The 12,294-nt window shown below is 43.9% G+C and overlaps 1 protein-coding gene across 2 annotated transcripts in view; it reads left to right on the top strand.

Moving 5' to 3' along the window:
* Positions 1-1,625: 1,625 nt before the first annotated feature.
* The window catches only part of NTN4 (netrin 4), a 125,323-nt gene continuing 114,654 nt past the window's right edge, over positions 1,626-12,294 (top strand). For both annotated transcript variants that reach the window (XM_040491171.1, XM_040491172.1), the window contains exons 1-2: positions 1,626-2,241; positions 5,061-5,590. In XM_040491171.1, coding sequence (XP_040347105.1) covers positions 2,187-2,241; positions 5,061-5,590 — 585 coding nt within the window. In that variant the 5' untranslated portion in view covers positions 1,626-2,186. The remainder of the gene's footprint in view (positions 2,242-5,060; positions 5,591-12,294) is intronic.

Genomic DNA, 12,294 nt, shown 5'->3' on the forward strand with positions numbered 1-12,294 from the left:
AGGAAGTATATTTTCAAGGCAGGATTGGTGCATATAGCAAATGTTTCTGAAATTTGTAATGAGAAGTTCTGCCTCAATACAGCAGACTCAGGTTAATGATAAATGTGCTTCTCTTTCTTTCTTTCTTTCTTTCTTTCTTTCTTTCTTTCTTTCTTTCTTTCCTTCATTTGCTTTGGCTATTAGGTTAATATTGGTGCCACAATGCCTTGACTGTTATAATTTCCTATCATTTATTTGGTAAAAAGAATAATTTAGAGAGGTGTTTCAGTGACTCCAATGGGAGCATAGCCATAAGATGTGAAGAAAGTCCCAACGTTGCCAATATTTGAAAACTCAAAAGGCTTATTTTCTAAAGTGTTATACAAATTGCTGCCCCATACCTTTTGCCACTCCCCAGTATTGGTCAGTATTAATGCCTCCCAAGTGGATGAAGCTGATCTCATCCCATTTCTTCCTGGGAGATACAAACTTCTTATATATCCCCAGGTGAGTCTTGAAAAATATGTGCATGAGACCCAAATCTGAATTGTCATCATCAGTAACACACAACTGAATGGTCTCTGTAACGTAGTTAATTTTCTGGAAAATATTCAAAGACACAAAATGAACACAGCAATAAAACATGGTTTTCTACTCAACGTTTGCCTAGCCCCCTGGATGTGTGCATAGAATGGTATTTTCATAGTGCTTGCAAATGTCCCAGACTCCAGTGCGATGTAATCTCCTTCCATAAGCAGCAGTCCTGAGCAATCCTATCCACATTTAGCTGCTTCTGGTTGCTGTTAAATTGCTTGCCTTAACTTAATTCACAACGTCGTTTCACACACACCACAACACAGCGTATATGGAGTGAGAGTACTTGGAAAGACCAGTTTTCTCTTTGAATTGCCCTTGCCTCTAGACAAGGATGTTTTAAACTGCCCATTAGCTAATCCTCTGACCCTTTTCTTTTGGCACCTTGAGTTTGAGTTAGAGGGCACATTTTTACATCAAAATGGATACACCTCGGATAAAGCAAGCATTGATTGTTTAGTCGAGATGCCCTCCCCCGCCCCCCAAAGGCAGCAGAGAAGCAGCGAAGGCCACTTAGCAGTTAGTGCGCTCTCCAAAGCCCACAGCCCGGTGCAGGGCTGGTGGGGTTCCCTTCCTAGATCGTGAGACTCCGGGAGAAGGGGTGGCGGAGATGGGGAGTGGAGAGCAGGGTTTGTTTTGCTGGGGGATGTGGGAAGTAGGCGCTAGCCTGTTTCGCGGTTTTTTAAGCCCCTTGGCATGCCCTGACCTGATCAAGAGGGAGTCAACTGCTCTCTGGAATGTTCCGGGAGAAGGTGGGAGACTGCTTCCCAGAAGAGGCCTGTGGGTGCTGGAGGGCACCAGGGGGGTCACGCAGGGAGCTACAGGGAGTGCGCCGGGAGGGGCAAGAGGAAAGCTGGGGGCCGAGGTGACCCGTGCGCGTGGGGGCTAAGGCGGGCGGGATGAGCTGGTAGGAGGCTGCGGGGGCGGCCCGTTGGGCCAGGGGACCCCCTCCCCGGGCGGCGGCGGCGGCGGCGGCGGCGGCGGCGACCCGGCAACGCAGGCTGCACCGCCCCGGCTGTCAAGCGAGCGCGGGGGGCGGGCAGGAGGAAGGGGTGGAGGTGCAAGGGGAGGAGGGCTGGCACCGGAGCGCCGCGGTGTCGGTGCAATAAAAATGCATCCCATGGAACTGCCCATGGAGAAGGACGGGACCGAGGCGCAGCAGCAAGAGGAGGTGGTAAAAGCGGCGGAGGACGGCCGGGAGGCAGCAGCGGCGGCGGCGGCAGCGGCGGCGGCGGCGGCCGGGAAGTGAAAGGTCTCGCAAAGTTCAGCGGCTGCTGCGGGTGCTGAGCCCCGGGCTAGCGGCGGAGGAGCCCGCGGGACCGCTCCGCAGGGGCAGCGCGGCCAGGCCGGCTATGGTCCGGGGGCTCCCGTCGCCCCCGAGGTGCCCGGGCCCCTCCAGGCCGGTGTGCGAGGGTCACCCTACCGCCTGGCGCGGCCCCGGCCCGCGGCTCCCAGCCGCCGGCGCCCGCTGACCGAGCCTGGCGCCCCAGGAGGGGGAAGAAATAAAGAGCCCCAGTTCTTCCTGAGGACTGTTGGCGCTTCATCCCACAGCCGAGAGGGCTCAGCTCCCTCCCGCACCCGCCCGGCCCCGGTCCTCCCGGCTCCTCCCGGCCATGGGGAGCTGCGCGCGGCTGCTGCTGCTCTGGGGCTGCTCCGCGGTGGCCGCAGGTGGGTGGTGACGCTGCAGGGCCCCCACCCTCCTTCCCTCGCTCTTTCTGTTCCCCACCTCGGGACTCGGGGGTGCAGGGTAGTGCGGGCTGGGAGCGCCAAGCTCGGCTCCCGAGGATGAAATGAGTGGCCATGTTCCGCCTCTTTTCCCTGGGTCTCCACAGTTTAAAATACTACTGATTTTTTTGCAACTGCGATACACATGCCCTTGGCTAACCCGATATCCTGGGTACGCCCTGCCGGAGATACCACGGCCTTGGTTTCTTTCTCGGTTTGGGCTTGTAAAAAACTGCCTTTCCACTTTGTGAGGGAACAAAGGACCAAGCTCGCCATCCCCCGGCACTTCATGGCCTGAGGAATGATGGGGAGGGATGGCCCAGCGACCCTGGGCGCGCGTGGGCCGCGGCCGCCCTCTGGGTGAGAGCTAACCCTGAGGTCCCTGGCCTCACGCTGGGCACTAGGGAACCAGGTAGGGACACCTGGGCGGGGTGTGTGCCCTTTCACAGTGGCAGTGGCTGGAACGCACTGAGACGCCGGGCTGGGGAGAGAGGTGGTGACTGCCCTGGGTTGAACGGAGCTGGCTGGCCGCCCCTGGGGAATTGGTACCCTGGCTGAGGCTCCGTGGGAGGTCGGAGGCGGGTCTGCTCCTAGTCTCGGTAACTGGATGACCTGCAGAGGCGTCGTCAGAGGCTCTCTCTCCTATTCCCATCCCGGCTTTCCTGGGCTGCCTTTGGCCACCGGTTCCTAGCGCGCCGTTTCTAAATTCGGGAGCCTCTTCCGTTCCTCTCCCTCCCCTGTACGGGTCACCTGGTTTCCAGTTAGGGGTTAGCGCAGCTCAGGGTGTGAGGAGGAAAGAAAGTGAGGGACTCTTCAGCCATCCAGTCTCTCAAACGTTTCTCATTCGCTCTAGAAAGGGGAGTGTGGGCTGGAGGGACCGACTGGTGGGTAGAGAGCATCGGCGCACTTGTACCTTCCCTAAGGCTTCTTCTCCTCTGCCCCCAGAGACGCTGGCACACAGTTAAAAAAAAAAAAAAAAGTTTTAGAATCTTCACCCCAAATCAGTGTGACTCAGAGGAGCATCCTTGCTATACTTGATTTCTTTAGGGATATCGAAGTATTTTTGTCCACCCAATATCTGGCTCCAATCTTTTCTGTACTTATTAGTTCCGAGGCGTTTAAAAGTATTCAATACTTCCCCGAGGAGCCATTAAAGGTCTAAGGTTTTACTTGAATTCTTAGGAGTACCGGAATACGCGTGCACCCCTGCCTGCACTTAACACGTGCTCCCCCGACCACAAAGTGAACTTTATTGAACCTTTCCCTTTTCAAACCATGTTATGGCAAAAACATGCAAGCAATCAAGAGGTTGTAAATAAATATCACAAGGCAAGTGTTTCAAGTCAAAAATACTTGTACGGGCAGTATATGATTTTCCCCGAAATGCTTTACAGGTGAGTCATAGCACACTGTGTGTTTGGGTGATCCTGGCCACAAGCAACTGTTGCCCAGCTAATCAGAACAGTGGCAAGCAGAGTCTAGGCATAATGCACATTTGAATTTGACATTTAAAACATATGCCCAAGGAAGCCCTTTCCTTTGGTTGCAGAGGTTATGTGGGGCTGGTGGTTGTCAGCGTGTGAAATGTCTCTGTTTTAGTCTAAGCTGTCATTTGGCTTCTCCAACAGTACAGTGACAATAGTTCGGAGGTGCTCTCTCTTAAGTAGCAGAAACATTCAATTAGCCAGAATTTAGGGTTTAACGTCCTTTTCCTTCTTTCCTTCTCTGTTTTAACTTTTAAAATAGATGATTTTGCTTAAGGTAGTCATAATTAAAATGACAAACCCAAATTAAAGGATTAAAATATGCAGTCAGGATGTTAATAAGTGGATAATGTTTATCATTTTAAGTAATTTTGAAACATTAAAGTCTGTTGGACCTTTGTTTGGGTGGAAGCACATGTTTCTTTAAGAAGGTGTTTTAGTTCACAGATAATGTTTAAAGGTGCTGTTAGTGGCGGCCAGACTGTACACATTCTCCTGTTAAGCAAACAGGCAACGACTATATAACCTGTCATAGGTTGCAGCACTCAAGAGGCAGAGAGCATGTCAAATAGGCCTTTCTGCCATTTGGCAGTTGAGAGAGGTTTTTTTTCCCTTAGTTATATTTACTAAATATTAAAAATAGATATTATGCATCTGAGCTTCAGTGATGTCTAGCTTTGCTACCCGAAGTGAGATCCCGTTGGATATGGATTAAGTATCTCCTATTGCTTTTCCTAGGGAATTGGCTCCCTCACGTTTTTGGCTTAAAAATATAATAGGATTCTATATTTCCTCCTTAATGTCTTCTAATAAGCATGTTAGATAATGCTAAGGACTTAAATTATATTTTAAAGACTAAATTGGGTGATCTTAAACACACTATTGTTTTTTTTGGTATTATTTAAGTCATGGCTTCAAAACAAAGAAGTGTGTTTCGAATATAGAGAACATTTAGAAAGCAAAGTACTTAAAAGGTTGAGGCCCATTTTTTCCCCCAGTGTTTCCATTTCTCTTCCCTTCGCCCTTTATCTGAAATGATTTTTCCCTTTTATGTGAATTTTATAACCAAACATGAAATGTGTGCACACACACATGCACACTCACATGCTTGTATGTATCAATCCAGAACCGTATCCATGCCCAAATTTGGTAGAATTTCCTCTTTACCAAAAGTCTTAAGCTCTTTGGGGGTAACTTGACTGTCGAAGACAGACTAGGGTGACAGAAGAGCTTTCCAGATGGGTTTGTCTTGAATAACATATGCTTTCCCTTCCCTAGGACTGAGTGGAGTAGCTGGAGTGAGTTCCCGCTGTGAAAAAGCCTGCAACCCTCGGATGGGAAATTTGGCTTTAGGGAGAAAACTCTGGGCAGACACCACCTGCGGTCAGAACGCCACTGAGCTGTACTGCTCCTACAGTGAGAACGCTGATCTGACTTGTCGGCAGCCCAAATGTGACAAATGCAATGCCGCCCAGCCTCACGTGGCTCACCTGCCAGCTGCCATGGCAGACTCATCCTTCAGGTTCCCTCGCACGTGGTGGCAGTCCGCTGAGGATGTGCACAGAGAAAAAATCCAGTTAGACCTGGAAGCCGAATTCTACTTCACTCATCTCATTATGGTGTTCAAGTCCCCCAGGCCAGCAGCCATGGTGCTGGACCGCTCCCAGGACTTTGGGAAGACGTGGAAGCCTTACAAGTACTTTGCAACAAACTGCTCGGCTACGTTTGGCTTGGAAGATGATGTTGTCAAGAAGGGAGCGATTTGCACTTCGAGATACTCCAATCCCTTTCCGTGCACTGGAGGAGAGGTAAGAGCACATGTTTAACTCTACACTGTAAGTAAGGTAGAAAAATGTTACCAGCCCACATTTTTTTTAAAGCATGAAGGTATACTTGTAGCAACATGAATGAAATTAGAATTTTTCATGAGCTTTATTTGTCATAAATTATTTCTCACCCTTAGATATGGACGTGTAGTCATTTTCAAGCAGGTTGGCCACTGGCTGGGTTTAAGGTGGAATTCTAAGGTTTTAATTTTTTTTAATTTGAAGAAAGCGTAGACACACAACATCCTCACTTGATCTTAGAGGTTTGAAAGGCTAATAATTTCTTCAGTTAGTGGGTCTACTTACTGTGCTTCTGAAGGGGCAAGAGTTACTGAGACTGCCTGTTCCTGGAGTCCACACATGCTAGTATCTTCCTGAAACTGTTAACATAAATAGGAAGTAAATAAAAATAAAGCCAAGGGAGAAAAAAAATCTGTTTGTCAGGATACTTTTGTATAACAAGAGTTTTATTGGTAAGATTACAAGAGTGTATAGTAAACAAATGAAGGTAGTTTCTTTTGAGATATAAAAGTTCTTTTTGGACTCAAAACCGTCTCAGTCTCATTTTGCAAAACAGCTTCCTTAGCTACTAGTCCAATTTCTGTATAGAATGTTTTCTCCTTTTTTCATATTTCCCCTTCCCTAAAGGGGAAACAAGTCTTTTTAATAAGATATACCTAGGTATATATGGATATACCTGGGAAGTTTCCCGCCCTCGTTCCCCAGAGCATTATGAAAACATTTAGAGAACACTAAGTGAAAACAAATTAAGAGCATAAAATACCTTCATGAGATCAAGAAATATTGATTCAGGGGCACCTGGATGGCTTATTCAGTTGAGCATCGACTCTTAACTCTTGATTTCAGTTCAGGGCATGGTCTGTCAGTTCCTGGGTTCTAGCCTCACATTGCACTCTGTGCTGACACTGCCGAGCTTGCTTAGGATTCTCCCTCTCCCTCTCTCCCTACCCCTCCCCCCCTTAATTAAAAAAAAAAAAAAATAAAAAAAAAAAAAACAAACCCCATGATGCTTCATTTTTTTTTTTAAAAAAAGAAAGAAATATTGATTCAGAGTGGTGTCTGGCTGGTTCAGTAGGTAGCACTCACTCAGGGTCATGAGTTCAAGCCTCACATTGGGTGTAAAGTTTACTTAAAAACTAAAATTAAAATAAAATAAAATTTAATTTAATTTTTAAAATATTGATTCAGAAAAAAGAGAAGAGAGAATATAATCTTTATAATTCTGGTACATATCATGAACACACAGACTAAATAAGTGGTTCTCAACTAGGGGTGATTTTGCCACTACCACCCCCCCACCAAGCCCCCTCCCAGGGGACATTTGGCAATGTCTGAAGACATTTTTGCTGCAGGGAGGGACACTTACTGGCATGTAGTGGGTGAAGGAAAGGGATGCTGCTACACCTCCTATAGTGCACAAGATAGCACCCCACTCCCACTCCTGACAAAGAATTCTTAGCCCAAAATGTTAATAGCACCAAGGCTGAGGAAGCCTGGACTGGGTGTGAGGCATATGTCCCATGCCTGTAGTACTAATGGCTACAAATACTAAGATAAGCTGCCTTCTAGCAGTCCTTTGTATTACTATTCACAGACTTCCCAGATGATTGCACTTAGTGAACATTTTGTGAGCCCCTACTATGTGCCAGGCACTGTAGTCAGTGCCAGTAATCCTGCCTTTGGTTTGGGGAAAGGGTTGCTTGTGAGGGGCCTAATGAAAAAGCAGGTTTGAGAATTTCTTCTTCCTACTACCATAGACACCTATGGACTTTTGCCTTATTATCCACCTCCTTCTTCTGTGTGCTCCCTGCAGACCAGGCCCCGTGCTGCTGGCAGGGGAACCAAGTGGGATGTGGCACAAATAGCCTACAGACTGTGTTTCATTCTTCTTCTTGGTCTCTAAAGCTGGCTTCATATTGTAAACTCGTGTGCACCCTGTCATGATGGACATTTTTAAAGATACCAGACAGGAAAGAAACAGATAAGTTAGACTCATTGTTTTCTTATGTGGAGAACACTTTGTGTTGCAAACAAATGAATGGCTTTGGAAGTGATCCACATGCTCATATCAGTTCCCTACATCTCAGTGCTACTGGGCCATGTGTACCTAGGAAGTAGCAAAAATACAGTTTCAGTAACCAGATGGCAGGCATGCTTGCTTAGCAAATATCACATTAACCGTATTATAATGGCCCAGCAATTACTTAGCGATGACTAAAGTAACATTTATTTAACTTACGTGGAAGCAAAATCTTCTTTAAAGCCAAACTACTTATTGTCATCAATGGTTATTACATCAAATTTCAAGCAGAGAGAGACTAAAATTTACGTTAGATATTTCACCTTTGATCTCCAGTTTTAGTCACCTTTATATCCAGTTAAAAATTGGGGGGTCAGGGCACTTGCGTGGCTCATTTGGTTAAGTGTCCAACCTTATTTCAGCTGAAGTCATGATCTCACGGTTCATGGGATCAAGCCGCACATGGGGCTCTGTGCTGACAGCTCAGATCCTGCTTGAGATTCTCTCTCTCTCCCTCTTTCGCTGTCCCTCCTTGGCATGCTCTCTCTTCCTCTCAAAATAAATAAATAAACATTAAAAAACTTCTTAAAGTTGTTTTTCATTGTAGCTGTTATTTCAGCAGACTTGTAATTCAATGGCAAGAAAAAAAATCAAGGACCATCTGGTTCCCCCTAGAGTGTTTTTGCATATATACTCTAAACCATCATAGAATTTCTTCCTTTCAGAGCACAGGTTTGGGAATGAATCTTTGCCTCCTGAGTTAGAGAGTAGAAGAGAGTCTTCTTCAAAGACAAGGATCAGAGGATGCTTGCCTGGGACTGATTACTGCCTACTTCTCCTGTGTTGCTTTGGAATATAAGTTAGTACTGAGCTACAAATTAATTTTGCAGTACAACTCTACATCCCCAATCTCTATCTTTGGAAACTGGCTGATCAGAAAAATAAGCCAATTAACGTGGGGTCAAATAAGTAGTCTTAAATTTCATTTATTGCTTATTTATAATATTATTATAGACCTGGATCTTCCTCCAATCAATATAAGACTTCTGAGGACTTCTCAAGGTATTTTCCTACTACTCAAACTAACATAAATATATCCCAGACTTCCTTTTTTTTCTATTACTCATTCTTCCTTGGGCTTTTAGGGCCTTAGACCTGTAGCTTCATGTTTAAGAAGTCAGATACCTCCATCTTTGGAGTTGAAGGCACCAGTCATCTGAAAGAGGGCTTTTAAAAACATAGGCCCCAAAAGCCACCCAGAAGAATACTCTTTAATTTAAGTTAAATCAAAGTTAAATCTGCTACACAGCAACTTCCTAAGTTGGTCAGCAGTTACAATGACTGGTTATCTGAAAATGTGTGTCCTTTTCAGGAGAGGAGATTAAGGCTCGGAGGTGATTTACCCAACAACAGTGCATAGTTAGTCATATGGCAGAGGCAGGACTAAATCATGAGTCTTCTGACTGTAAGAAAACAAAACTATGTTTTCTCTTCATTATTGACCCCCAAGAACTGCTTGCAGAGAGATGTGTGCATATCTCTCTTCTCTCGCACTCTCTCACAACCATTTGCTATTCATTTGGATGTGACATGAAGGTTAAAAAGGCATTGCCAAACAGCTTTCTCCTGAGCAGGAATGTCCTCTGAGATGTCAGCAGTGTTTTGGGAATAAAAAGGTTCCATATCTAAACTAGGTTGGGAAACATTGGGGTTAACAAAATTAACATCTATAAATACATAAATGTTCTCATTAGTGTTCTGTATCCTCAAGTGGGAAATGTAGGATGTGACATTCCCAAACTTATCTGTCCATGGAACCCTCTTTCTGCAGAACTCCAATTACTAGCTTTTGGAACCCCAGAGATCCACAGAGCACAAGTTGGAAAATGCTGGTTTGGAGGTATTAAGTGCTCCCAAAATCCCGGTAAAAGGCACAGATGGGGGAGATGTTGTTCAAGGGGTACAAAGTTTCAGTTATGCAAGATGAATAAATTCTGGAGATCTACTGTACAGCAACATGACTATAGTTAACAATACTTAGTTGTGTGCTTGTAATTCGCTAAGAGGGTGTATCTTAAGTGTTCTCACCATACACATGCAAAAAAGTGGTAACTGAGGTGATGGGTATGTTAATTAGCTTGAACATGGTGATTATTTCACAATGTATGTGTATATCAAATCATAAAATCATACTTCTTAAATACACACAATTCTCAATTTTCAAGTATGCCTTGATAATTTTTAAAAAGGCACAGAGAGGCCTGACGCTTGGCATGGTTTGACATCAAGGCTCTATGTCTATTGGGGGTTTAATCTCCTATTTAGTTGTAGCAGCAGGTAATAATAACATTGAAGCTAAAGATGAGAGGTTGATTAGGCTTTTTGGGGATTCAAAGAAGCAGCCTTAGATCCCCTCTGGGTACAGAAAATGGAGGGAAGTGAGGAGATGTAGCAAGTCATTTTAGGTTCCAAACAATGAGGCCTCTTGGAACTGGAATTTCAGTTATCACTGTTTAGGAAATTCCAAGTGACCCCAAAGTACCTCTCAAGTGATGGAGTTATTATCTCCTTAGAAGTGAGCATTGCTGCCCTCTACTCTTTTAACTCACTGTTAGAAGCGCTCTATTCAAAACTGGATAGCAACCAACCAAGCCACACAAATTTTTTTTTTCCTCCAGGGCATTATGATTATAAAACATTCAAAGGGAGGCAGTGGTACAGAGCAGAAGACTGGTGAAGCACTATGGAAGGATTGTGTCAATCTTACTTGCCTCTGTATCCCCAGCATTTAGCACATTGCTTGGATCATAGTAGGCATTCAATAAATCTGTGACTGCATAAATGAGCAGGAACAAATGAGTGATATTACTAGGAGAATATCCTTAAATGGCAGGAATTTAAGGGAGGAATGAATATAAGCCTTGCGTAGGGGATAAGATTCAGAAACCCTGGTTAACATGGAAAAGTTCAATTGGTAAAAATATGAGATTAAGTTGTGGTTGGAGAAAGGCAATTAATGATGGACCTTCAATAATATTTTTTCACCCATTTGTTCATCAAACAATTTGGGGGCTATTATATGTCTGATGCCATTCCAAGTGCTGGGGTATGGTGGTGGACCAAAGAGATAAAAGTCCTGGTCCCCATGAAGCTTAGGTGTTGGGGGAGGGGGATGGAGGGAGGATGGAGAACAAATACTTAAGTAAAATACACAGTATGTCAGAGTGTGATAAGTACCAAGGAGAAGATAAAACAGGGTAGAGGATGGGGAGTGCTAACCTGGAAGGCCTGCTCTTTTTGAAACAGGCTGAAGGATTCGTGTTTGATGGAATAGTCAATGACAAGAACTCTGAGCTCCTGGCAAGTTTTCCTGAGTGAACAAAATCTGTAATGAAAGGTCCCATTTCTTTCAATCTGTAGATATGGACAAATGAAGTTGTGTATTAAAATGACAAACATTGGCAAAAATCCCTCTTGCTAGTGTTTCTTAGAATGAGAGCATTTGGAAAGGAACCTAAATGTCATCAATGGAAAAACACATGACTGATGAGTAATCTGAAGCCTAAAGAGAGTTACATGACTTGTCTGTAATTACTCAGCTGAAATCTGTGTTTCCTGACTTTTAGCCCTGTGCTGTTTCCACTATACTAGTTGGAAATTACTTTGTCCTGAGTTAGGTAGTGTAAAGGATACAAAAATGATATACATTCATTTCCTTCACAGTCCTTACAATCCACTGGGTAAGAGATCAAACATGATCATTAATGGACTGATTTACTAAATAGTATGAGATAGTGCATGATTAATTCCCAGATACGTTGTGCAAATAATATGCCTTTCAAAATCTGAGTATTCATTTATCTCTTTGAAGGATGTCTCTTTGGCCATTGAAAAGATTCTACTTCAATACCTTATGGTAAAGTCAGTATGGCACAAGGGTGCAGAAGATGGCAAATTGCTTAATCAGGTTTTTATAGATATTTACATTTATAATATGCTAAGCAATATTTAGATTTTTAGCTGAAAAGAGAAAGTAATACATGAGTTGGAATGTTTGCTAATCACTACTCTTTGGTTAGCTACTTATTTTCTTCAGTCACTGAAATCTGCATGTGACAGTTTTGCAGCAGCAATGGTCATGAGTCATGGTCGCAGCGAATGTCTACTGATGCCTTTCCGTGTGCCAGGCATTCTGCAGAATGCACCATATCCCTTAATCTCACAAGAACCCTGTTAGTTGGGTACTAGTATTAACCCCATTTTGCAGACAAAGAAATTGAGACTTAGTGAGTTAGTGTAACTTGGTCAGACTCAAATAAGAAGTGAACCAACCCATGCCAGAGCTGGGATTATTAGCTTACCTCAAAATTATTTAGATGATTAGGTTTTATTATAACTAAAAAAATTTTTTTAAGTAAACTAAAACTAAATTGCTCTAGTAATTATTAGGTATGATATACAACTTACAGTGTGATTGATAATTTGTAATATGGTACCATGAACTTTGCATAACAATTATTTTTTTTACATTAGATAGAAAAATTACATATAACAAGCAGACTGTCTGCACTTAAGGTTACCTAAGATCATTTTTTAAAATTTATTTATTTATTTATTTATTTATTTATTTATTTATTTATTTATT

This window comes from Herpailurus yagouaroundi, unplaced genomic scaffold, assembly GCF_014898765.1.
Source record: "Herpailurus yagouaroundi ecotype Mexico unplaced genomic scaffold, PumYag 182, whole genome shotgun sequence".
Taxonomy (NCBI): domain Eukaryota; kingdom Metazoa; phylum Chordata; class Mammalia; order Carnivora; family Felidae; genus Herpailurus; species Herpailurus yagouaroundi.